We start from the raw sequence: 23,368 nt of genomic DNA, 5'->3' as shown, positions 1-23,368 counted from the left end.
GGCCCCCGCTTGCCACAACTAGAGAAAGCCCTCACACAGAAACAAAGACCCAACACAGCCATAAATAAATAAATAAATAAATAATTTAAAAAAATAAAAAAATAAAAAAAAATAAAAAAAAATAAAAAAATTAAAAAGTAATAAAAAAAAGAAAGAAAGAAGAGAGCAACCAAACCAAAAAACAAATCTGCCAATGATAACAAGTGCTAAAAACTATTAAAAAAAACAAACAAACAATGGACAAACAGAACCCTAGGACAAATGGTAAAATCAAAACTATACAGACAAAGTCCACCTCCTCAATTTGGGTTGATTCATTGTCTATTCAGGTATTCCACAGATGCTGGGTACATCAAGTTGATTGTGGAGATTTAATCTGCTGCTCCTGAGGCTGCTGGGAGAGATTTCCCTTTCTCTTCTTTGTTCGCACAGCTCCTGGGGTTCAGATTTGGATGTGGTCCCGCCTCTGCGTGTAGGTCGCCTGAGGGCGTCTGTTCTTTGCTCAGACAGGACGGGGTTAAAGGAGCAGCTGATTCGGGCGCTCTGGCTCACTCAGGCCGGAGGGAGAGAGGGATATGGAGTGCGGGGCGAGCCTGTGGTGGCAGAGGCCAGCGTGACATTGCACCAGCCTGAGGTGCGCCGTGTGTTCTCCTGGGGAAGTTGTCCCTGGATCATGGGACCCTGGCAGTGGCGGACTGCACAGGCTCCCAAGAAGGGAGGTGTGGATAGTGACCTGTGCTTGCACACAGGCTTCTTGGTGGCGGCAGCAGCAGCCTTAGCATCTCATGCCCATCTCTGGGGTCCGTGCTGACAGCCGCGGCTGGTGCCCGTCTCTGGAGATCATTTAGGTGGTGCTCTTCCTTCTGTGGGCAGACGGGGAAGGAATCCCCTCTCCTCGTGCACCCCGAAACAATTGTCTCTTGCCTCTTCGGCAGTTCCAGACTTTTTCCCGGACTCCATCCCGGCTAGCTGTGGTGCACTATCCCCCTTCAGGCTGTGTTCATGCAGCCAACCCCAGTCCTCTCCCTGGGATCTGACCTCTGAAGCCCGAGCCTCAGCTCCCAGCCCCCACCAGCCCCAGCGGGTGGGCAGAGAAGCCTCTCAGGCTGGTGAGTGCTGCTTGGCACCGATCCTCTGTGCAGGAATCTTTCCACTTTGCCCTCTGCACCCCTGTTGCTGTGCTCTTCTCCGTGGCTCTGAAGCTTCCCCCCTTCCACCCCCCTCCCCCCACCATCTCTGCCAGTGAAGGGGCTTCCTAGTTTGTGGAAACTTTTCCTCCTTCACAGCTCCCTCCCAGAGGGGCAGGTCCCGTCCCTATTCTTTTGTCTGTTTTTTCTGTTTTCTTTTGCCCTACCCAGGGACGTGGGGAGTTTCTTGCCTTTTGGGAATTTTGAGGTCTTCTGCCAGTGTTCGGTAGGTGTTCTGCAGGAGTTGTTCCACATGTAGATGTATTTCTGATGTATTTGTGGGGAGGAAGGTGATCTCCACTTCTTACTCCTCCATCATCTTGACCTTAGCCCGTTGGAAGATTTTTAATCACAGTTTCAGTTTTATTACTTGTGATTGGTCTGTTCATATTTTCTATTTCTTCCTGGTTCAGTCTTGGAAGGTTATACCTTTCTAAGAATTTGTCCATTTCTTCCAGGTTGTCCATTTTATTGGCATACAGTTGCTTGTAGTAGTCTCTTATGATGCTTTGTATTTCTGCGGTATCCATTGTAACTTCTCCTTTTTCATTTCTAATTTTATTGATTTGAGTCCTCTCCCTCTCTTTCTTGATGAGTCTGGTTAAAGGTTTATCAATTTTGTTTATCTTCTCAAAGAACGAGCTTTTAGTTTTATTGATCTTTGCTATTGTTTTCTTTGTTTCTATTTCATTTATTTCTGCTCTGATCTTTATGATTTCTTTCCTTCTACTAACTTTGGGTTTAGTTTGTTCTTCTTTCTCTAGTTCCTTTAGGTATAAGGTTAGATTGTTTATTTGAGATTTTTCTTGTTTCTTGGGGTAGGATCGTATTGCTATAAACTTCCCTCTTAGAACTGCTTTTGCTGCATCCCATAGGTTTTGGATCACTGTGTTTTCGTTGTCATTTGTCTCTAGGGATTTTTTGATTTCCTCTTTGATTTCTTCAGTGATCTCTTGGTTATTTAGTAACGTATTGTTTAGCCTCCATGTGTTTGTTTTTTTTTACTGTTTTTCCCCTGTAATTGATTTCTAATCTCATAGCGTTGTGGTTGGAAAAGATGCTTGATATGATTTCAATTTTCTTAAATTTACTGAGGCTTGATTTGTGACTCAGGATGTGATCTATCTTGGAGAATGTTCCGTGTGCACTTGAGAAGAAAGTGTAATCTGCTGTTTTGGATAGAATGTCCTATAAATATCAATTAAATCTATCTGGTCTATTGTGTCATTTAAAGCTTGTGTTTCCTTATTAATTTTCTGTTTGGGTGGTCTGTCCATTGGTGTAAGTGAGGTGTTAAAGTCCCCCACTATTATTGTGTTACTGCTGATTTCCTCTTTAATAGCTGTTAGCAGTTGCCTTATGTATTGAGGTGCTCCTGTGTTGAGTGCATATATATTTATAATTGTTATATCTTCTTCTTGGATTGACCCCTTGATCATTATGTACTATCCTTCCTTGTCTCTTGTAACATTCTTTATTTTAAAGTCTGTATTATCTGATATGAGTATTGCTACTCCAGCTTTCTCTCGATTTCCATTTGCATGGAATATCTTTTTCCATCCCCTCACTTTCAGTCTGTATGTGTCCCTAGGTTTGAAGTGGGTCTCTTGTAGACAGCATATATATGGGTCTTGTTTTTGTATCCATTCAGCAAGCCTGTGTCTTTTGGTTGGAGCATTTAATCCTTTCACATTTAAGGTAATTATCAATATATATGTTCCTATTACCATTTTCTTAATTGTTATGGGTTTGTTTTTGTAGGTCATTTTCTTCTCTTGTGTTTCCCACTTAGAGAAGTTCATTTAGCATTTCTTGCAGAGCTGGTTTGGTGGTGCTGAATTCTGTTGGCTTTTGCTTGTCTGCAAAGCTTTTGATTTCTCCACTGAATCTGAATGAGATCCTTGCCGGGTAGAGTAATCTTGGTTGTAGGTTCTTCCCTTTCATCACTTTAAATATATAGTGCCACTCCCTTCTGGCTTGTAGAGTTTCTGCTGAGAAATCAGCTGTTAACCTTATGGGAGTTCCCTTGTATGTTATTTGTCATTTTTCCCTTGCTGCTTTCAATAATTTTTCTTTGTCTTTAGTTTTTGTCAGTTTGATTCCTATGTGTCTCAGCATGTTTCTCCTTGGGTTTATCCTGCCTGCAACTCTCTGCGCTTCCTGGACTTGGGTGGCTATTTCCTTCCCCATATTAGGGAAGTTTTTGACTATAATCTCTTCAAATATTTTCTCGGGTCCTTTCTCTCTCTCTTCTCCTTCTGGGACCCCTATAATGCAAATGTTGGTGCGTTTAATGTTGTCCCAGAGGTGTCTCAGGCTGTCTTCATTTCTTTTCATTCTTTTTTCTTTATTCTGTTCCGCAGCAGTGAATTCCACCATTCTGTCTTCCAGGTCACTTATCTGTTCTTCTGCCTCAGTTATTGATTCCTTCTAGTGTATTTTTCATTTCAGTTATTGTATTGTTCATCTCTGTTTGTTTGTTCTTTCATTCTTCTAGGTGCTTGTTCTTTAATTCTTCTAGGTCTTTGTTAAACATTTCTTACATCTTCTTGATCTTTGCCTCCATTCTTTTTCTGAGGTCCTGGATCATCTTCACTATCATTATTCTGAATTCTTTTTCTGGAAGGTTGCCTATCTCCACTTTATTTAGTTGTTTTTCTGAGGTTTTATCTTGTTCTTTCACCTGGTAAAACGTCCTCTGCCTTTTCATTTTGTCTATCTTTCTGTGAATGTGATTTTCCTTCCACAGGCTGCAGAATTGTAGTTCTTCTTGTTTCTGCTGTCTGCCCTCTGGTGGATGAGGCTAACTAAGAGGCTTGTGCAAGCTTCCTGATAGGAGGGACTGGTGGTGGGTAGAGCTGGGTGTTGCTCTGGTGGGCAGGGCTCAGTAAAACTTTAATCCACTTGTCTGCTGATGGGTGGGGCTGGGTTCCCTCCCTGTTGGTTGTTTGGCCTGAGGTGACCCAGCACTGGAGACTACCTGGCTCTTTGGTGGGGCTAATGGCAGACTCTGGGAGGGCTCACACCAAGGGGTGCTTCCCAGAACTTCTGCTGCCAGTGTACTCGTCCCCACAGTGAGCCACAGCCACTCCCCACCTCTGCAGGAGACCTTCCAACACTAGCAGGTAGGTCTGTTTCAGTCTCCTATGGGGTCACTGCTTCTTCCCCTGGGTCCCGATGTGCACACTACTTTGTGTGTGCCCTCCAGGAGTGGAATCTCTGTTTCCCCCAGTCCTGTCAAAGTCCTGCAATCAAATCCCAATAGCTTTTAAAGTCTGATTCTTTAGGAATTCCTCCTCCTGTTGCTGGACCCCCAGGTTAGGAAACCTGACTTGGGGCTCAGAACCTTCATTGCAGTGGGTGAACTTCTCTGGTATAAGTGTTCTCCAGTTTGTGAGTCAGCCACCCAGCCATTATGGGATTTGATTTTATTGTGATTGCGCCCCTCCTACCATTTCACTGCGGCTTCTCCTTTGTCTTTGGATGTGGGGTATCTTTTTTGGTGAGTTCCAGTGTCTTCCTGTTGATGATTGTTCAGCAGGTAGTTGTGATTCCGGTGCTCTTGCAAGAGAGAGTGAGTGCATGTCCTTCTACTCCGCCATCTTGAACCAATGGCTTTTTTTTTTTTTTAAAGGTTGCTCTTTATCTAATGGGTTAAAAGGCTGCCCACTTTGGAACAGCAACATTATTCTTTTTTTTTTTTTTTTTGGCCATGTTGGGTCTTCGTTGCTGCGTGCGAGCTTTCTCTAGTTGCAGTGAGCGAGAGCTACTCTTCGTTGCAGTGCGTGGGCTTCTCATTGCGGTGGCTTCTCTTGTTGCAGAGCACAGGCTCTAGGTGCACAGGCTTCAATAGTTGTGGTGCGTGGGCTCAGTAGTTGTGGCTTGCGGGCTCTAGAGCTCAGGCTCAGTAGTTGTGGTGCACGGGCTTAGTTGCTCCATGGCATGTGGGATCCTTCCAAACTAGGGATTAAACCTGCGTCCCCTGCATTGGCAGGCAGATTCCTAACCACTGCGCCACCATGGAAGCCCCCACTATTGTCAGTTTTTGATTCATGTGTTTTGGGGCCCTTTGCTAGGTGCATACAAATTTATAATTGTTTATATTCCTGATTTTACTCCCTATGGGACATTTGGAAAAGTCTGGAGACATTATTGGTTGTTGCAACTACGGAGATGCTGCTGGCATCTAGTGGGTAGAAGTAGGGATGCTGCTAAATGTCCTACAATGCCTGGGACATCCCTCGTAACAAAGCTTTATCCAGCCCCAAATGTTATGTTCTGAGGTTGAGAAACACACTTTCTTTAATACTTTATACCCAAAGCTCTAGCAGTTTTTCAAGAATAAACACTTCTCATTTTGTGGGGCAGGGTCTGCTTTGGTTCATTTCCAGAGCCCTGAGGTATTTCTTTTTGGCAATTTTGTCCAGTTTTATGTTTGCTTTTGGTGGAGAGGATTTGACAATCTCTTCATGCCACCATAGCTGTAAGTCTGACCATCCTTTTACTTTTAACTTATCTGTCTTTGTATTTAAAATAGGTTTCTTGTAGACAGTGTATAGTTGGATTTTTTAAATCCAATATGATTATGTCTGCCTTTTAATTGGGAGTATTTCGACCACTTATATTTAATGTTTTGTTTTCTATATGTCCCATCTGATTTCATTCCTTTCTCTCTCTTTTCTTGCCTTCTTTTGGGTTGAGTATTTTTTTGTGATTCCATTTTTTTTTAAATTATTATTTATTTATTTATTTATTTTGGGCTGTGTTGGGTCTTCATTTCTGTGTGAGGGCTTCCTCTAGCTGTGGCAAGCAGGGGCCACTCTTCATCGCGGTGCGTGGGCCTCTCACTATCGTGGCCTCTCTTGTTGCGGAGCACAGGCTCCAGACGCGCAGGCTCAGTAGTTACGGTTCACGGGCCTAGTTGCTCCGTGGCATGTGGGATCTTCCCAGACCAGGGCTCGAACCTGTGTCCCCTGCATTAGCAGGCAGATTTTCAACCACTGCACCACCAGGGAAGCCCCTTGTGATTCCATTTTATCTTCACTATTGACCTGTTAGTTATACCTCTTTATTTGATTCATTTTTGTGGCTATTGTAATGTTTAAATATATAGGTTAACCCATCAGAGTAGACCTTTAAATAATATTATACCATTTCATGTGTACACACACACACACACACACACACACCTTACGAAGTGTGCTTTCATTTCTTCCCTCCTGTCCCTTATGCTACTGTTGTAATACCTTTATCTTATATGAAGGCTATAAACCTGCAGTGCATTGCTATTATTTTTGCTTTAAATGGTCAGTCATATTTTAAGGAGATTGAAAATTGTCTCATCTAGCTCTTAAACTCTTTGAGTTCCTGATTTTGTGCTAGGTCCATTGGAGTTAAAAATGTTAGATGTAGAGGACTTCCCTGGTGGCGCAGTGGTTAAGAATCTGCCTACCAATGCAGGGGACACAGGTTTGAGCCCTGGTCTGGGAAGATCCCACATGCCGTGGAGCAACTAAGCCTGTGTGCCACAACTACTGAGTTTGCGCTCTAGAGCCTGCGAGCCACAACTACTGAGCCCATGTGCCACAACTAATGAAGCCTGCACTCCTAGAGCCCATGCTCTGCAATAAGAGAAGCCACCGCAATGAGAAGCCTGCACACTGCAATGAAGAGTAGACCCCGCTCACTGCAACTAGAGAAAGCCGGCGTGCAGCAACGAAGACCCAACACAGCCAAAAAAAAAAAAAAAAAAAAAATGTTAGATATAGCATTTGTCTCTTCAAGTTAACAGTTTCAGTTTACCTTTTCCCAGTAACAATTCTGATATTGCTATTGGGAATATAACCTGGTATTGCTATTGGGATCATAATCATGTGTAATTTATCTAGTCATTTCTTTTTACTTGAGGGGTTAACATACTGGCTTATCATCTGCCTTTGACGCTGATCCTAATGTTACTTCCTCATGATTCTATGTTTCTCTGTACTCTTTCCCAGAGCACACACTCTTCTTTGCCTACTCCATCTCATAGGAAGTTTGAAGGATCAGTCCTGTCTGGTTTCCTTCCCAGGGCTCTTTCCAGTGCTATGAAGAGAACCTAGGCATTGGTCCAGACAGAGTTGGGCTTGAATTCCGGTTTTCCATTTCCACCAGCTGCATGCCCTTGAGTAAATTACTTGAATTTTAGGGGGTCATACCTAAAATTTGAATAATAATACCTCTCAGAGCAGTTGGGAGGACTAAATGTATGAAAAGCTCTTAGTACCGCATTTCACACATCATAATAATACCAAACACTCACATCGCGTGTACTATGCGATATATGTATATATCTCCCAGTTTACAGATGAGGGACCTGACGCATAGTAACCTACCCAAGGTTATACAACTAGGGAATGGCAGAAAACTGGGAGTTAAACCCAGGTTGGTTCCAGAGTCCATACCTTTAACTATAATTCTTCACTCAGTCTCTTAGTAAATATTAATAGAAATAGGGTTGGACTTTGAAAAATAAGTACTCTTGATCAAGTGAATGTTGGGGAAAGAGGGAAGTTAAAGGATAGGAAGGTAAAGGACATTTCAAGTAGAAAAAATAGGTTTAGAGAAAAGGTAGAAATGGAAGAATATAGAAAGCATGTTGGAGAAATGAATAATAGGCTGGTCAGGCTGGGTATAGTTTCTATGGGATGGAGGATAAGATTTATTATGCAGGATCTGAATGATAGAGTACTTTGAAGGCCATGCTAAAAGATTTGGTCTGTTTCATTCTACATAAAGCGTCAAGCCGTCAAGGCAGTGACATGGTCAGACTGGTTCTCTTGGACTAGCTCTTGGGTCATTTGGCAGATGGATTGAACTAGAATAGAGAGATCAAGTAGAATGTTCTTATACAAGTACAGGTATGAAGTAATGAGCTCAACCAGAGAGATGGCTAGACTGGAAAGGGGGAGTCATGAAGGTATTATAGCTGACAGGACTCAGTGGCTGGTCAGATGAAGGAGAAGGAGAAATTACAATGGGACAGCTTTACTATGTTTGGTGACAAGGAGGAAGGTGATGTTTAATAAGCATCTTAAACTCAATTGGCCAAAACAGAACTCATGATTTACACCTTCAAATCAGTTTCCCCTGAGTCCTCTTTATCTCAGAATATAGCAAAATCAACAATCACCTCATTGCTTGGCCCAAAAAACTTAGGGAGTAGTGTGACCAACTGTCCTGGTTTGCCTGGGACTTGTCCTGCTTTTAGCCCTGAAAATCCCACGTCCCAGGAAACTCCTCCATCTCAGGCAAACCGAGATGGTTGGTCATCCTAACCTAGAAGTCACCCTAGATTTCCTTCTATTCCTCACATTCTGTATCCAATCAGTTGGATATCCCTCCTTCCAGATATACCCTCTTTCCACCTCCATTGCCACCTGGTCCAAGCTTCATCATGTCCTACCTAGAAGGAGTAGGCAATTGGATACTGTATCTGAAGCTCAAGGGAGAGGTCAGACTCAGATAGAAATTTGGGAACCAGCAGCATGCTGGAGATTGCCTAGGGAGAGTATGTAGAGAGAGTACAAAAGCAGGCCAGGGTAGAGTTTGGATACTCCAACATTTTGAGATTAAACAAAGGAGAAGTGGTTACCCAAGAAATGAAGAAGGAATAGCCAGTGAAGTGGGAGATAAACCAGTGGTTACCCAAGAAATGAAGAAGGAATAGCCAGTGAAGTGGGAGATAAACCATGGTGTCATGAAAGCCTGGAGAAAAAAAGAACTTCAGGAAGGTTGTGGTGGCCAACTGTTTCAAATGCTGCTATGTAAAATGAAGACAAAAATGTAGATTTAAAAGAGAGTCCCTGTTCCCAGGGAGTTTCCGTCTATAGGGAAACAGGAGAGTGAAATCCCATACACGATGAGTGCTGTAACAGCGATAAACACAGGATACCCAGCCAGTGCAGAGGGCTCCTTCCTGGGCTGCGTTTTGAAGAAGAAAACAGAGAAGAGTTCTTCAGCATGAGAGGGCCACAGGCACAAATGATAGTCAACTGTAAGGGTTCAGGATGGCTGGAGTGAAGAGGCGTGAAACAAATGGGGCACCCAGTACAGGGAGGTGGGAGGGCCAGAGCTGTCAAACACATCAGAAGTGTCACCTATGGTGAGAAAGAAAAGGGTCTGTTGGATTTGGCAACCTGGAAGTAAGTGTTGATTTTATTTTTTATTTTTTTAATACATTTATTTATTTATTTATTTATATTTTTTATTTTTGGCTGCGTTGGGTCTTTGTTGCTGTGCGCAGGCTTTCTCTAGTTGCGGCGAGCGGGGGCTACCCTTCGTTGCGGTGTGTGGGGTGGTTTCTCTTGTTACGGAGCACAGGCTCTAGGCACGCGGCTTCAGTAGTTGCAGCACAGGGGCTCAGTAGTTGTGGCGCACGGGCTTAGTTGCTCCACGGCATGTGGGATCTTCCCGGACCAGGGCTCGAACCGGTGTCCCCTGCACTGGCAGGCAGACTCTTAACAACTGTGCTACCAGGGAAGTCCAGTAAGTGTTTATTTTTGTCAGAGAATTTTAGCCATTTTCAAGGAGCTGTGGGGACAGAAACCAGATTGTGAATAACTGGGAGGTAAGGAATTAGGCAATCACCAAGCATATAGGTCATTCCTTTAGGAAACTTGAAGGGAAAGGAAGGAGAGAGTGGGTGATAAAGTAGTTGGGGTTGGGTGTGGGCATGGAGCTGGGTTTTGCTGTGGTTTTTTTTTGTTTGTTTTTTGTTTTTAAATTAATTAATTAATTAATTTATGGCTGTGTTGGGTCTTCATTTCTGTGCGAGGGCTTTCTCTAGTTGTGGCAAGCGGGGGCCACTCTTCATCGCGGTGTGTGGGCCTCTCACTGTCGCGGCCTCCCTTGTTGCGGAGCACAGGCTCCAGATGCGCAGGCTCAGTAATTGTGGATCACGGGCCTAGTTGCTCCGTGGCATGTGGGATCTTCCCAGACCAGGGCTCGAACCCGTGTCCCCTGCATTGGCAGGCAGATTCTCAACCACTGCGCCACCAGGGAAGCCCGCTGTGGTTTTTTTAATGGTAGAAATCTTGAACTTCGTTATAGGTTTTCGGGAAAGAACTGGAAGAGGGGGAAGCTTGAAAATATAGGGGAGAGGAGATAACTGATGTTGAGTAAGATTTCTGAGGATCTGGTAAGGGATGGGCACTTGTAAGAATGAGAACATGGAAGTTTAGCTTTGGATAGGAGGAAAGAGAGACAGATGGGTAGAAATATAGATAAGGTGGTAACAGTGGGCATAGGGAGACTGCAGTGAAGGTGTTCTAGGTTAGGGCTGTGCCTTTCTTATGACCTTTATTTTCTCTTGGAATAATGGTGGTCTGCTGCTGACTATAGAGTGACTATAGACACAGCAAGAGACCTGTGGAAGGCTGGAGAGTGTGAATGATAGGGGCATCAATTTATTTAATTCCTACAATTGCTTGATATGATACATTTCTGGACATTGGAGCAGAAAAAGGTGGGCAGATTAATCCAGAGTGGAGTTTTCAGTGTGGGTACAGCTGAGGACACGTGGACTAGAATACTGGTTAGTGAAGGGGTGAAGTGACAGGCCATGAGTCTGGGCTGAACAGTGCAGGAAGTGAAACAAGGTTTTCACTGATAGATTAAGAGGAAACTCATGAGGCTAAAGGTACAGTAGGAAGGCAAGGAATAGGTGTACAGGGAAGAAAGGAATGAGGGTATTAAAAGGACCAAAACTGTGGTCAGAAAGTAGGATATTAGAGTTTATGTTTTCCAAATTGGAGTAAATCTGAGTTGTGAGAAAGTCTAAGGAACAGCCTTGGGTGTGAGTAACTTATTGGAGTGGAGGTGAATGTCCCTGGAGTTGCAGAGATTAAGGTACTGTGAGGTTAGGACATTGGATAGTTTATTCACATCAGCACTGAAGTTACCCAAAGTGAGAGGGAGATAAGGGATGGAGAGGATGATGCTGAACCAAAAAACAATGTAGGGGACTGACCAGCAGGTTGGTGGGTGGCAGAGACAGGAGGAGAAGAAAATGGTTGGCTAAAGGCTGGAACAGTTTCAGTATCTCTATTCAGAGATAGAGGCATAATGGTGCTTTACAAGTTTATTGAACTAAACTGAACCAAAGTGCTGTGTTAATTCCAGGAAATGCCAAAGTCAGCACAGCTGCCATTTTTTAGAAAAACCCCAGATCAGACATTAAAGTCAGAACAGAAAGAGCACTGCCTAAGCTGTAGATTCAAGAAGAGACCCAGAGAAGAAATATCAGCAATGACTACTGGACCATTTCTCCAGGCTCCACCCAGCCTGCATATCTTGCCTTGAGCTGATGATTGACTATTTCATTCCACCCCTCCCCCTCAGGGAAGCTGCCAGTGCCAGTTCTTTGCTCCATGACACAGTCCTGGCAGGAGAAGTCAGACAGCCATCTTGGGCTGGCCTCATTCCCAGGAGAAGCCAGCTCAGAGACCATGAGAGATGCAGCTGAAGGAAGCACATTTCAGACTCTCCTCTCTAGGGTGAGCAAGGGCTCATTAGCTAAAATGATCATCTTCCCAGGGCCCTTCTCAGACCAACTTAAAAATAACCTGAGCTGTCTCTCCACCCTGGCACACAGGAGTACAAGTCTCTTCCTGCTCAGACAGAACCCACCCTAACCTCAGCCCTTCTAGAACACAGGCACCATCTGCTCATTCCTCCTCCTTGTGAGTGATGTGAATGCACTCAAGGCTCACTTCCAGGATAGTATTCTCTCTTGTTCTCCTCCTGCTTCACTAGTCACTTGTTATTCAGTCTTCTGTGCAGGTTCCTTTTCATTAACACGACCTCTAAAAGGTAGAGTGTCCTGGTTCTCAGCCCTTGGTCTCTGCCTCCTCCCTCCCTACACTCATTTCCTTTGTTATCTCAACCTGCTTCATGTCATTAATACCATCTAATCGCTGAAAAAATAACAAATATCTCTACTCCTGAGACAGACTCTAATCTCATATACCCAGTCACCTCCTTGGCATCTCTACTTGGGAATCTCATAGGCAACTCCAGCGTAACGTGCTCAGAGTTGAACTGGTTTCCCCACTCTCCCCTGCCACGCCTGCTCTTCCTGCAGCCTATTCCCATCTCAGTCAGTGGCAACTCTGTCCTTCCAGGTGCTCAGGCCAAATACCTTGTAATCAGGTACTAGGGAGCCTTGGAAGTCAGCCTTGAGTGTATTCTCATCACTCACGAGGAAAAGGAATGTGCAAATCATGCTTCATTCTCTTTCTCTCATAGCCCAATTACAATCTGTAGGCAAATCCCATTAGTTCTACCTTTAAAAGATACCCAGAATCTGACAATTTCTCACTGCTTCTACCCCCCAACACCATGAACCAAGCCATCATCATGTCTTGCTTGGATTATTGCAGTAGCCTCCTAACTGGAATCTGTTTCTACCCTAGTCCAAATAGCAGCCAGAATGATCCTCTAAAAAAGTTAAGTCACAATGATCATATTGCTCCTACACTCAAGCCTCCAGTAGTTTCCCATCTCATTTAGATAACAGCTGATCTTCTTACAGTGGCCTGGAATGATCTGGCTTTCCTCACTCCCCCCCACCCTGCCCCCCACTAGTCCTCTTCTCCTACTACTCTTTCCCTCATTCACTGTGTTTCAGCAACGCTGGCCTCCTTATTTCACAAACACTCCAAGGATATTCCTGCCTCAGGGCCTTTACACTTATTACTTCCTTTGCCTAGAACATGTTTCCCCAATGTCACATGGTTTGCTGTCTCAATTCCTTCAAGCCTCTGTTCAAATGTCCTTCTTCTTAATGAGGCCTTTCCTGCCAACCCTATATGAAATCTATGGAATATAAGATAGCAGCATCCACTGCTCTCCTATTCTTTTACTCTTTCCATTTTCTCCATAGACTCATCGTCCTCCGAGACTATGTATTTATTAAATGTAAATTCTGCGAGAGCGAGGACATTCTGTTTTATTCACTCCTGGATTCCCTGTACCTAGAAGAATACTGGGGTCACAGAAGGTACTCGATAAATATCTGCGAAACAAATGTAATTCAGTTCAACTGGCTGTAGGGAAACTTCAGGAGTCCACAATCCTCTGGTTACCAGAACCAGTTCAGCAGTTTTTTATAACAAAAACCGCCTCTCTCAAACCCTTATCAAGTCACGACTTTAATCAAGCAACTAGTTTGTCTGGGCTCTTGCATGTTTACATAATCGTATATCTAATCCCAACAGAGAGGGCCTTGCCTTCGTTTCCTTTGCTTCTTAGTTCCTGTAAAATAATCAACAGTGGCTGGTGACCGAGCCTGCTGGTTAGCATAGCTATTAAACACCAGCACTCAGTAAAAATTACTGTTGTGGTTATTCTTTAGTAGAGCAGAGGTATCGGTTATAATCTTCTTGTAATTGTGAGTCTCTTGGCCAAATGTGTTTAAATGATAAAGCAAATGTGTTGAAATACAGCTTTCTACTGATCAGGTTTTCAGGAGACCTGAGTTGTGGTCCTAACTCTCCTGTGGAATCACCACAACTCTGGGTACTTCTCCTGAGTTCTCCAATACCCTCTAGGGGGAAAGTGTGGGCTTTGACTGGATGGTCACTAAGACCATCTATTGAAAAAGAAGAGTCTGCATTCTCAAGTCACTAGAAATGCAGGTGGTTATCTCACTGGCTTTCCCAAAGAAACATTGGTTACAACAAAGAAACAGGGACACAAGACACTGTGACCTTTGTACTGGTTAGGATTTTTTCAGTTGTTAGGGTCAGAAACCCAACTCCAACTGGCTGAAGCAAATAAGTGTGTTTATTGGCACCTGCAAGTTGAAATTCCAGGGGTAGAGCCTCTTCTGGCAAGCTGGGTCCTAGGGCTCATAGGATATGAGGACCCAGTCTGTCTTCATCTTCTGACTCCACTTTCTCCTGTATTGGCTTCACTTTCAGCAAGCTTTCCCTGCATAAAGACCCCAGCAGCACCAAAATGATACCTGCCAGCTCCAAATCCAAGAGATAATGGGCTTCTTCCCAAGAATTCTGGGATCTTTTTAAAACTGAATCTCATTGGTCTGGGCTGAGTCATGTGTCCTTTCCTGAACCAATGGACCTGGGGTGGGGGTGGAGGCAGCCCATCAACCCACGTGGACGGACAGTGGCAGAAGGGTAGATGCCAAAAGGAAACTCAGGGGACTATTAACAGAAGAACGGAGATTGAATATTGGACAAGTAAAAATAATGGACGTTTGTTTCAGTCCTCATTAACTTATGATTTTCTTATAGATACTGTGTTAATTTCCCATGTTGCTATAACAAATTACCTCAAACTGGCTGGCTTGAAACAACAAAAAATTATTTTCTCACAGTTCTGGCGTCCAGAAGACTGAAACTGAGGTGTTGACAGGGCCACACTCCCTCTGGAGGCTCTGGGGGAGAATTCCTTCTTTACCTCTTCTAGCTTCTGGTGACTGTCGTCGACATTCCTTGATTTGTGGTGGCATCACTTCAACCTCTGCCTCTGGGGTCACATTGCTTCCTCCTTTTCTGTCTGTCTCAAATCTCCCCCTGCCTTTCTCTTATAAGGACATGTGTCATTGAATTTAGGGCCCACCCAAATAATCCAGGATAATCTCCTCATCTCCAGATCCTTGTCTTAATTACATCCAAGTAAGGTCACATTCATGGGCTCCAGGGATTTTATATGGACAGCTTTTGGGGGGCTGTTTTTCAGCCTACCACTGGAACCAAGCCAGAAGCATAATAACATTCAAGTGACTGATTTAAGCTTTCAAAACGTACGAGAGAATCAGAATCATTTCTAAATTTTGCTGATATATTTTATCCACATGCTTTGTTGCCTTTTAAAGAGATAAAATAAAATTTGCTGTAAGGGAAAAACAAACAACTAAATTTCTGACTTGATCGCAAAGCATGTAAGGTTTTCATTTCAACATAGCACACGCCTGCCCTCTTTGAGGTAATTGTTGAACCAATAGCTATTTTTATTTGAGTTTTCTAGTCCCTTTCTGCATTGTCTTTAGTTTCTTTGCTAAAATGTCTTTATTAGCAGTATCAATCCTGATCATAATTGATAAACAAGAACTAGAATGTGAAGAGTCACTGGCGAGAATACACCACAGTTAAAAAAGTATTTTCAAACTTGATTTCTTTTCTTATTTCAAATGAGTAAAAAATCTCAACCACTCGCTTTTTTTGTGTGTGTGTAGGTAAATGTTCCAAGGAGCCCCAGGCTAGATTAGAGATAAACAAGACAAAAACCTTGTGAAGCAATCAGCAGGAGCCCTTACTCCTCAAAGAAGACAGCGGTGTAATACATGTTTTCAAAAATATGTCATTTTGTCCCCTATATCCACCCACCTTCAGCCCAAGAAGCCACCCTTACTGGTTGCTCAGGTTGGACTGGGAGTGCACTGGTTTCTAGTATTTTCCCTGGAGGCATCTTAGCGGCAATTCTGGTGGTTCAGATCCTCTGATATCACAGGGGTGGGCAGGTGGCTCAGTGCTTTATCAGAGGGATGAGGCTTACAGGTGTTTCACAAGGCTGGGGAAGGGGGTCTGGTGAGGAGTCTGACCCTTTGACCCTCCCTCCCCAATTCAGGAACTACAAAGGGGCACGGATCCTCATCTATGCTTCTCAGGTGCAGCTCTGCCTTACTGTCCAAAGCAGCTTTCTTTACTAGAAACATGTAGGATCTAAGAAGGGAGAAAAGAGTTGGGTATTATGGGGTTTTGCTCCTTTTTGCATCTGGAGAATGGACTCAACTTAAACCTGGCACCAGGAATCAGCCTGTATCTGTTGGCAGAGTGAATTTCCAGTGTTGGAGGTAGAATGATGTAATGGGAAGAGCTTTGGCCTGGACATTGGTGGGCAGATCCTTGCTCAGTGACCTGAAGCTTCCCTTCCCTTCTTCGCTCTTCTGTTTCCCATATTTAAAACAAGAACCTTGGATAAGATGTTCTCTGAGGCATCGTCTGGCTTCAGTATCTATCAGATGTATACACATTACACCTAGGTTGAGCATTTGAGTTTCCTGGGAAGGCTCACTGGTTGTTTCTTTTTCCAGAAAACTCTCCCCGCACACACCCTGATGTGCTGCTTGTTATGTTTATCACGCCCCTAAATAGGGTCCAAAAGTACAGGACTGTGGTTAGAGTTAAGAGCCATTTCTAGTTAGGACAGTATCAGTTGTTCATCAGATATAAATTCGGTGCCCCAGGTAGGTGCTGGGGCTATAAAGATGAATCAAATGGAGTCCCCGCCCCGAGGGGCACACAGCCCAATGAAGGAGACAGGATTGCCTTACAGTATGATAAGCTCCACTACAGGGTTATTAATAAGGCTCCATGACACATAGAGGATGGACATATAAATAAATCTGCCTGGGGTGGAATCAAGAATGGCTTTCTGGAGGCGGCGACACATGGGTAGACACCAAAGGGATGAGTAGGAATTACGTAGGTAGAACAGGCGTCCAATCCCTAGAATGCCCACAGTAAGTATGCTCACTCGACAGAGACTTGCCAGCTGCCATGTGACACATTGCATCCTCTAAAGACAGGTGTCTCTCCCATTGTCTAATTATTCCCTTGGGTCTCACACATGGATTAAGACAGTATGCATCTAATTGGAACCCCAGGGGGCAGGTCCTGAGTAAGCTGGGAAAGCTGACTGGAGTCCAACTTTGATTCAGACCAGAGACAGCAGAACTGTGGGCTCCAGCAATACCGTTTTTGATCTGCTAGTATTGAATGCTTGCAACCTGTACCACAGAACACATTCCCTCCTCTCTCTCTCTCTGTCTCTCTCTGTCTTTCTCTCTCTCGCTCTCGCTCTCTCTTTTTTCCTTTCCTTTTTCCCTTTTCCTTTCCTTTTCTGGTGCAAATTAGGGGGAAGGGATATAAAAGCTGTTGGTTTCTGAGTGTGTTTCTAAGATCTCACTCTGATTCTACTTAGTCATGGTAGGCTCCTTGGAGGAAGTGCTCAGAAAGAAAGGTGAGGACTGGCTTGACTCATTAGTTTGACATCTTAGCAAAAATGGGCCCCTTGCGACTCACACCCGTGCACCCTTCCCTGCATTTGACCTGTGCTCCTCTACTAACCTCCCGCCAAGTAGAACCAGGTTTGATCACTTCCCCTTTTTCGGTCAGTGGCTGGACATGTCCCTTAGGTTCGTGATTCAAAGCTCTTTCAGCCAAACTGGTTCCCCCGCGCCCGGTGTCAGGACTCGGGGAGCCGCCGGGCCGCGGCTTTGAAGTCCCCTTGGAGCGGCGCTGGGCTCCGCCTTCCGCTCGCCCGGCCGGAGGTTGAGAGCGGGCTCGGAGCTGGGAGCGGGAGGCAACACCCTCGCTCGCACACGGCAACCTGCTCCCTTCGGGGAGGGATCCTCCGGCTCGCGCTCCCGCTTGCTCGGCCCCGCCAGCTGCCCGGCCGCGGGGAGCAGAGGGGACTGAACCCTCGGCGCTGCTCGTTAGCAGTCCCGGCGAGAGGAGCGGCAGAATTACTCATGCGCTAATTGCCCGTCATTAAGTTAAGGAGACGGAGGGGAGCGCAGACTCCAGAGGCAGGAGGTGTCTGGGGCCGGCTCCGCCGCGCACGCCGAGCTCGTTCAGCCCGGCCAGGGTTAAGTCTTCCGCTCGCTGCTGCCCGGCTGGCGGCCAGCTGCCTTCAGCGAGAGGCCAGAGTCCCTGCCAGGCACCCGGGAGGTACGCCGCGGGCCGGGCTGGACCGCATCGGACCCCCTCCCCCATCACCGCCTGGAGGAGGAGCAGAAAGTCGGGGGTGCGCGGTAGGCCCCCGCCCCCCAGCCCGGCGTCCGGGTGGGCAGAGAGCGAGAGGGGCTGCGGGACACCGAGATGGCCGATGAGATTGACTGGCTGGACTTGCCCGGCCGGTGGACCTATGGAGTTGACCGCGGGGGGAGAGTCTTCTTCATCAAGTATGTGGGTCTCTGTCTCATCTTCTCTCCCTCTCTCTCTTTTCTTTAAAGTTGTCTGACTTGAAAGGCAGCAGGGCTGGGGGCCGGCAGGAGAGGGTCGGGGTAAGCGGTGGCTGGAACAGCAGGCATGACTAATAAGTTTATCACGATGCCTGTTTGAATGTGTCTCCCGTCTTCTCCCCAGTGGGTCAAAGTCCAGCAGAGGCTCAGCATTCCCTGCACCTAGAAAGGCAGGGCAGGGCAGGTGCAGACCTTCCCCTCTCCCCTGGTCACAGGCAGGATGGGAACCCTGAGGAGAATGACTAGAGCCGGTGCCCAGCCTGCAGTTCCTTCCTTTCGGCTTTGGCCATTGACAGGGACAGGGGTGAGTCCTTTCTTTCTTGTGTCCACTCCCCCACCATTTCCTACGGGAAGACTTGGCCTAAGGGACAACATCCCAGGAGACTCTGCCTCTACCGCCCGCTTCCCTGCAGTCCCTCACCCCAGGACTCAGGGTTCCCTAGATGGCAACCCCTCTCCCTCCTGCATCTTTATGGGGCTGTGGTCAAGGGGAAGAAGATGCCCACAGTACATTTAGTATTCTTTAGAGAGAGGGAGGCTTTGCTGCTCTCAGTAATATATTAGCACTGTTATATTAATTTCATATACCAAAATGGCTCTGGCATAATCTCATTATAACAGAGTGGCTCCGCTGGTGCTATTTTGGCCTGCTTCTACTATAGGCTTCCTCTGCCAGGATAGAAATTTCCTGATAATATAGCAAGTCTAGAAGCACAGCATTTGAACTGTTACCCACACATGATGGGTTTTCCCTTTCTCAAGATAGCCACTCACAGAACATTAGAGCTGAAAGGAGGCTTGGATGCAACCCCCTCATGTTTCAGACGGGAAGCGAGGTCTGCAGAGATTGAGAGTACTTTTCTGAGATAAAAGCACTTGTTAATCAGAGCTCCGACCAAGCCCGGGCCCCGCTGAATTGAATGCATTGCTTTCCCCCCTGTACCAAAGTGCCTTTGCAGGAGCGCAGGCAGCCAGTGGTTTCTTGTTGGTGTTACTGTTTCCACATTTGCTGTAGGCCTTTCTCCTGTAGTTATCATTACTGTGATCAAAATTGATGTTGTAATTATACTATCTTAGAAATTAAGTCCACTAAAGTTCTTGACCCTACGTCAGATTCTTAAATAACAGAACTTCTCCAGGATTTAAACTGGAGTCCCTTTGGTCAGTGGTTTGAGACTTTAGAATCCATAAGAATCACCCAAGGAACTTAGTTAAAAAGGCTGATTCCCAAGCCCTGCCTCCAAAGATTCTGTCCGAGTTAGAAGATCTGGGGTGGGCCTTGGAATCTGGATTTCCACAAGCTCCTCGGGCATTCTGACGAAGTAGTTAATTTGGCTTTTCTCATCTTTCTTCTCAATCTCTCGCTTGCCTTCCAGCTTCTTTTTGTCTTTCATTCCACAGACATTTATTGAGTATCCGCTATTTGTCTGCTGCAGTGTTAGGTATTGGGATAAAAAACAATAAGATACAGGTTTTTCCTTGAAGGTGGTAGAGAGAAAGCGCAAATAAATACTTATGAAATAATAAGATACATTCCAGAGGTATTTGCATGATGCTATAGGAACATAAGGAAGAAGGAACTAATGCTCTGAGGAGTTGAGGGGGGCCTCCCAGAGGAGGAAACATTTGAGCTGATTCTGGAGGAGAGAGACTAGAGTGAAAGGGGCCTTGAGGCAGAGGCCTGTGGGATGGAGGGCACTGGTGGTTGCCGGAGCCCAGGTTATCTAGAACACTGAGAGGTTCAGCAGAGGTGGAGGGGAGGTGGCTGGGGTGCTGCAGAAGGTGAGGCAAAACAGGTAGGAAGTGGGCACGTTCGGAGAGGCCTTGTGTGTTAGGCTAAGGCGTTCGAACTTGATCCCGTAGGTGATGGGATACCAAAGGAGATTTTAAACAGAGGAGTGACATAGTTAGATCTGTGTTTTAGAAGGAGCTCTCTGGCAGCTGCATGGACGATGATTTGAGGGCTGAGTAGGGAGGCAAGGGGAAAAACTTGAGGTATGGAAAGCAGTTAGGAGGCAATCACCAAAGTCCAAAAGACTTGAATTAAAGCAGCGAGAATAGAGGGGAAGGGCAGGGAGACGTGGGAGAAATCTTTAGGCGTAGAATTGAGAGTTTCCATTTACTCCCTGAATGTTGGGGAACGAGGGGTGAGAGGGGGAAGAGCTGAAGATAAATCTTAAAATTTTTAACTTGACTTTGATAGAAATCAGGAGTATGGGAAGAGGAACAGACTTTAGGGAAAGTACAGGTCCAGCCGGGAAATATTGATTTTGAGGTCCCCATGGGACATTCAGGAAGTGATGTCCCACAGGCGGCTGGGTGTACAGGATAGAGGTTGAAGAGAGAGGCCTGGGCTGGAGAGTCTTCATGTAGAGCTGGGACCACCCCGGAGTGTGTGAGGGAGAAGACAGGAGGGTCCCCAGGCAGCACCGCATTAAAGGAAAGGATAGAGGAAGAGAGGCCAGGCTGGAGGAGACCCAGGGTGTGGAGGTGGGCAGCACCACGGCCAGGGTAGCGTGCCCCCCAGATGGCAAGGAAGAGAGATGTTAAGAAGGAAGGGATGGTCAACCGTGGAAAAGCCAGATGAGCTTAAGACTGGAAAGTGTTTACTGGATTTAGGAACTGGGGGTGTTTAATGACCGCTAGGGATGTGGTTTCAGGGGAAGGCTGGCAACAGAAACCAGATTGCAGAGGATTGGCGAATGGGAGGCCAGGAAATGGGGACAGTTAGAAGGAACTAGTTTCTAACAGGGATGTTTGGTCAGTAAGAAGAGGAACATGAGAAGAAAGCTAGAAGGGGGGACGGCATTAAGAGAGAGATAGAGGGTTCAGACTGGAACACACGAACAGGAGTGGGGGCTAAAGTGATGGACCCGAGAGGGAGGAGAAGTTGAAGATGCAAATCTGCGATGCTCAGTAGAAAAAGGGTCTAGAAAAGACGGGAGATGATGGAGACTGTGACCCACGCAAAGGGCCTAGCCTTCAGTGGGAGAAGGCCACCTTTTCTCCAATGTAGAGACAAGCATTAAAGGATTGGTGGAAATATGGATAAGTTTGAGGGGGAGGTTGAGTGTATTGGGTAGAAACCTGCCTAATGGTTTCTATTTCTCTTGAGTTAAGAGATGAGATTATCCATTGAGAATGGGTGAGAGGGAGGGGAGGAGAGGCAGGCTTGGGACTTGAGGTTGGTGGGAAAGCCTTAGAACACTTGGCAAATGGCAACTGATTGGGGCCCCTGAAGAAGATTATAGCTGGTGGATTTGCAATGACCCCAGTCCTCCCGGTTCCACAATTTCCCCACCAGCCCAAAGCTAGAGTGGAGATGGTCTGTGACTGTATTGTTTTTCACCAGGGGCTGATGACTGGAGGTTGGGGGAAGGTTGGGGGAGAGGAAGTTGAGGGAATGGTGGGTTGTGCCCACCTCTGTGACCCTGTGATTGTCGGTGATGTCCAGGCGGGGTGGAGATAGATGTGAAGTCTGAAGGAGCCGATAGTGTGAGAGGAAGAAGGGGTCAGGGCCAGAAATCTCAGGGCAGCTGAAGAGGAGGTGTAAGGAGGTGCCCCCTTCCTTGGCTCCCTCTTCCCCTGCCTCCCAGGACCAAAGCCCAGACCACAGGTCATCTCCAGTGGTGCACATGGCTCCAGAGCCCTGTGACTTTGTTTATTCTCTCTTCATCAGAGGGGTGGGTCATCTGGGAGCGCTCTTCCTGCAGCACGTGTTCAAACTCATAGGAAAATTAGTGGAGTCAAGGGAAAAGAAAGCATAAATCCACACAAAGACTTGGACCCAAGTGTTCAAAGCAGCTTTATTTGTAATGGCCCAAACTGAAAACAACCCAAATGTCCATCAGCAGGTGAGGGGATGAGCACATGTGGTATATCCTGCAAGGGAATGAACTACTGACATGTGCTAGCACACGGAAGAAAGAAAAGAAGGAAAGGAGTCAGACAAAGAAGCCTAGTTTGTATGATTCCACGTATATGAACCTCTAAGAACTCTAGAAAATGCAAACGAATCTATAGTAACAGGAAACAGATCAGTTGCTGCTGGGGGGTGGGGGAGGATAGGAGCCGGCAGGGTAGGAGACAGGAATTACAAAGGAGCGCAAAGAAAATCTGGAGGGTTCACATCTTGATTTTGGTGATAGTTTCACAGGTGTACAACTATGATGTCAAAACTTATTAAATTGTACACTTTAAATATGTGCAGTTTAGTGTATATCTTACTTTAGTAGAAATTTAGTGGCACGCTTCTTAGTGGAGTTTATTATATTAATTAAGGTATTAATTATTGAGTGGAGTCCTGTCCTGGACCCCAAGGCCCCAGCCTAAAGCCTGAGTGATACAGGTGATCTGGGAGTCCTCTCCTCCACATACATCTGGCTCAGGAAATATTTGTGTCCTTGGTTGGTGGGAAAGGTCAATGGACTCATCTGCCATGGCATCTAGAGCCCAGAGGATCTGCACTGCTGGGGAGCCCACCTTGCTGGGAGTGAGATGTTAAAAAGAGCTTGGGTTTTAAGGGGGGCACATCTAGGTCTGAATCCTGGCTTCATCACTTATTGATTGTATGAATTTGGGCAAATTACTTAACCTCTCTGAACCTCAGATTCATAATCTGTAATATTCCTAATGTGAGGGACCATTGTGAATGATGGTATACAGCCCTGCAGACACTCAGGGACTGTCAATTCACCCAGCCTCCTCTTCTCTTATCCATTGAGAAGCTGCCAGTTAAGGACCTTCCGTGTATGTCCCACATGGCTTCACCATTCACCTTTAATGTCACCTCCTTCTTGAAGCCTTCATGCTGTTCCCCTTCCTTAACTCCATCCAGGGAGTACTCCCTTCTCTGACGGTGAAATGCTCTCTCTGCATAGCTATAGTAGGGATTATATAGCTCCTATCACATCATATTCCAAATATCTTTTTACCTGTCTGTTTCTCCAGTGAGTTAGATGTTCTTTGAGGTCAGGGATCCAGGATTATACATCTCTGAATCCCCAGAGTCTGCTCAGTAAATGCTCTGTGAATGCGAGTGAATGAAGGCAGCCTGGGTGCCCCCATGTCAGGTGTCTGGGATCGGACAGTCAGTACTGACGTGAATGTGGAGATGGGTGTCCTCCTCAGGGAAGCCTCTTTTGTATCTGAC

General features: G+C 45.8%; 1 protein-coding gene across 5 annotated transcripts in view; it reads left to right on the top strand.

Moving 5' to 3' along the window:
- Positions 1–17,590: 17,590 nt before the first annotated feature.
- PLEKHA6 (pleckstrin homology domain containing A6) overlaps positions 17,591–23,368 on the top strand; it is a 137,761-nt gene continuing 131,983 nt past the window's right edge. For all 5 annotated transcript variants that reach the window (XM_036864623.1, XM_036864601.1, XM_036864617.1 and 2 more), the window contains exon 1: positions 17,591–18,156. In XM_036864623.1, the coding sequence (XP_036720518.1) occupies positions 18,074–18,156 (83 nt within the window). In that variant the 5' untranslated portion in view covers positions 17,591–18,073. The remainder of the gene's footprint in view (positions 18,157–23,368) is intronic.

The sequence above is a fragment of the Balaenoptera musculus genome, chromosome 1 (assembly GCF_009873245.2).
Source record: "Balaenoptera musculus isolate JJ_BM4_2016_0621 chromosome 1, mBalMus1.pri.v3, whole genome shotgun sequence".
Lineage (NCBI taxonomy): Eukaryota > Metazoa > Chordata > Mammalia > Artiodactyla > Balaenopteridae > Balaenoptera > Balaenoptera musculus.
Note: the sequence above shows the minus strand (reverse complement) of the source record. Positions and strands in the feature narration are given on the sequence as shown.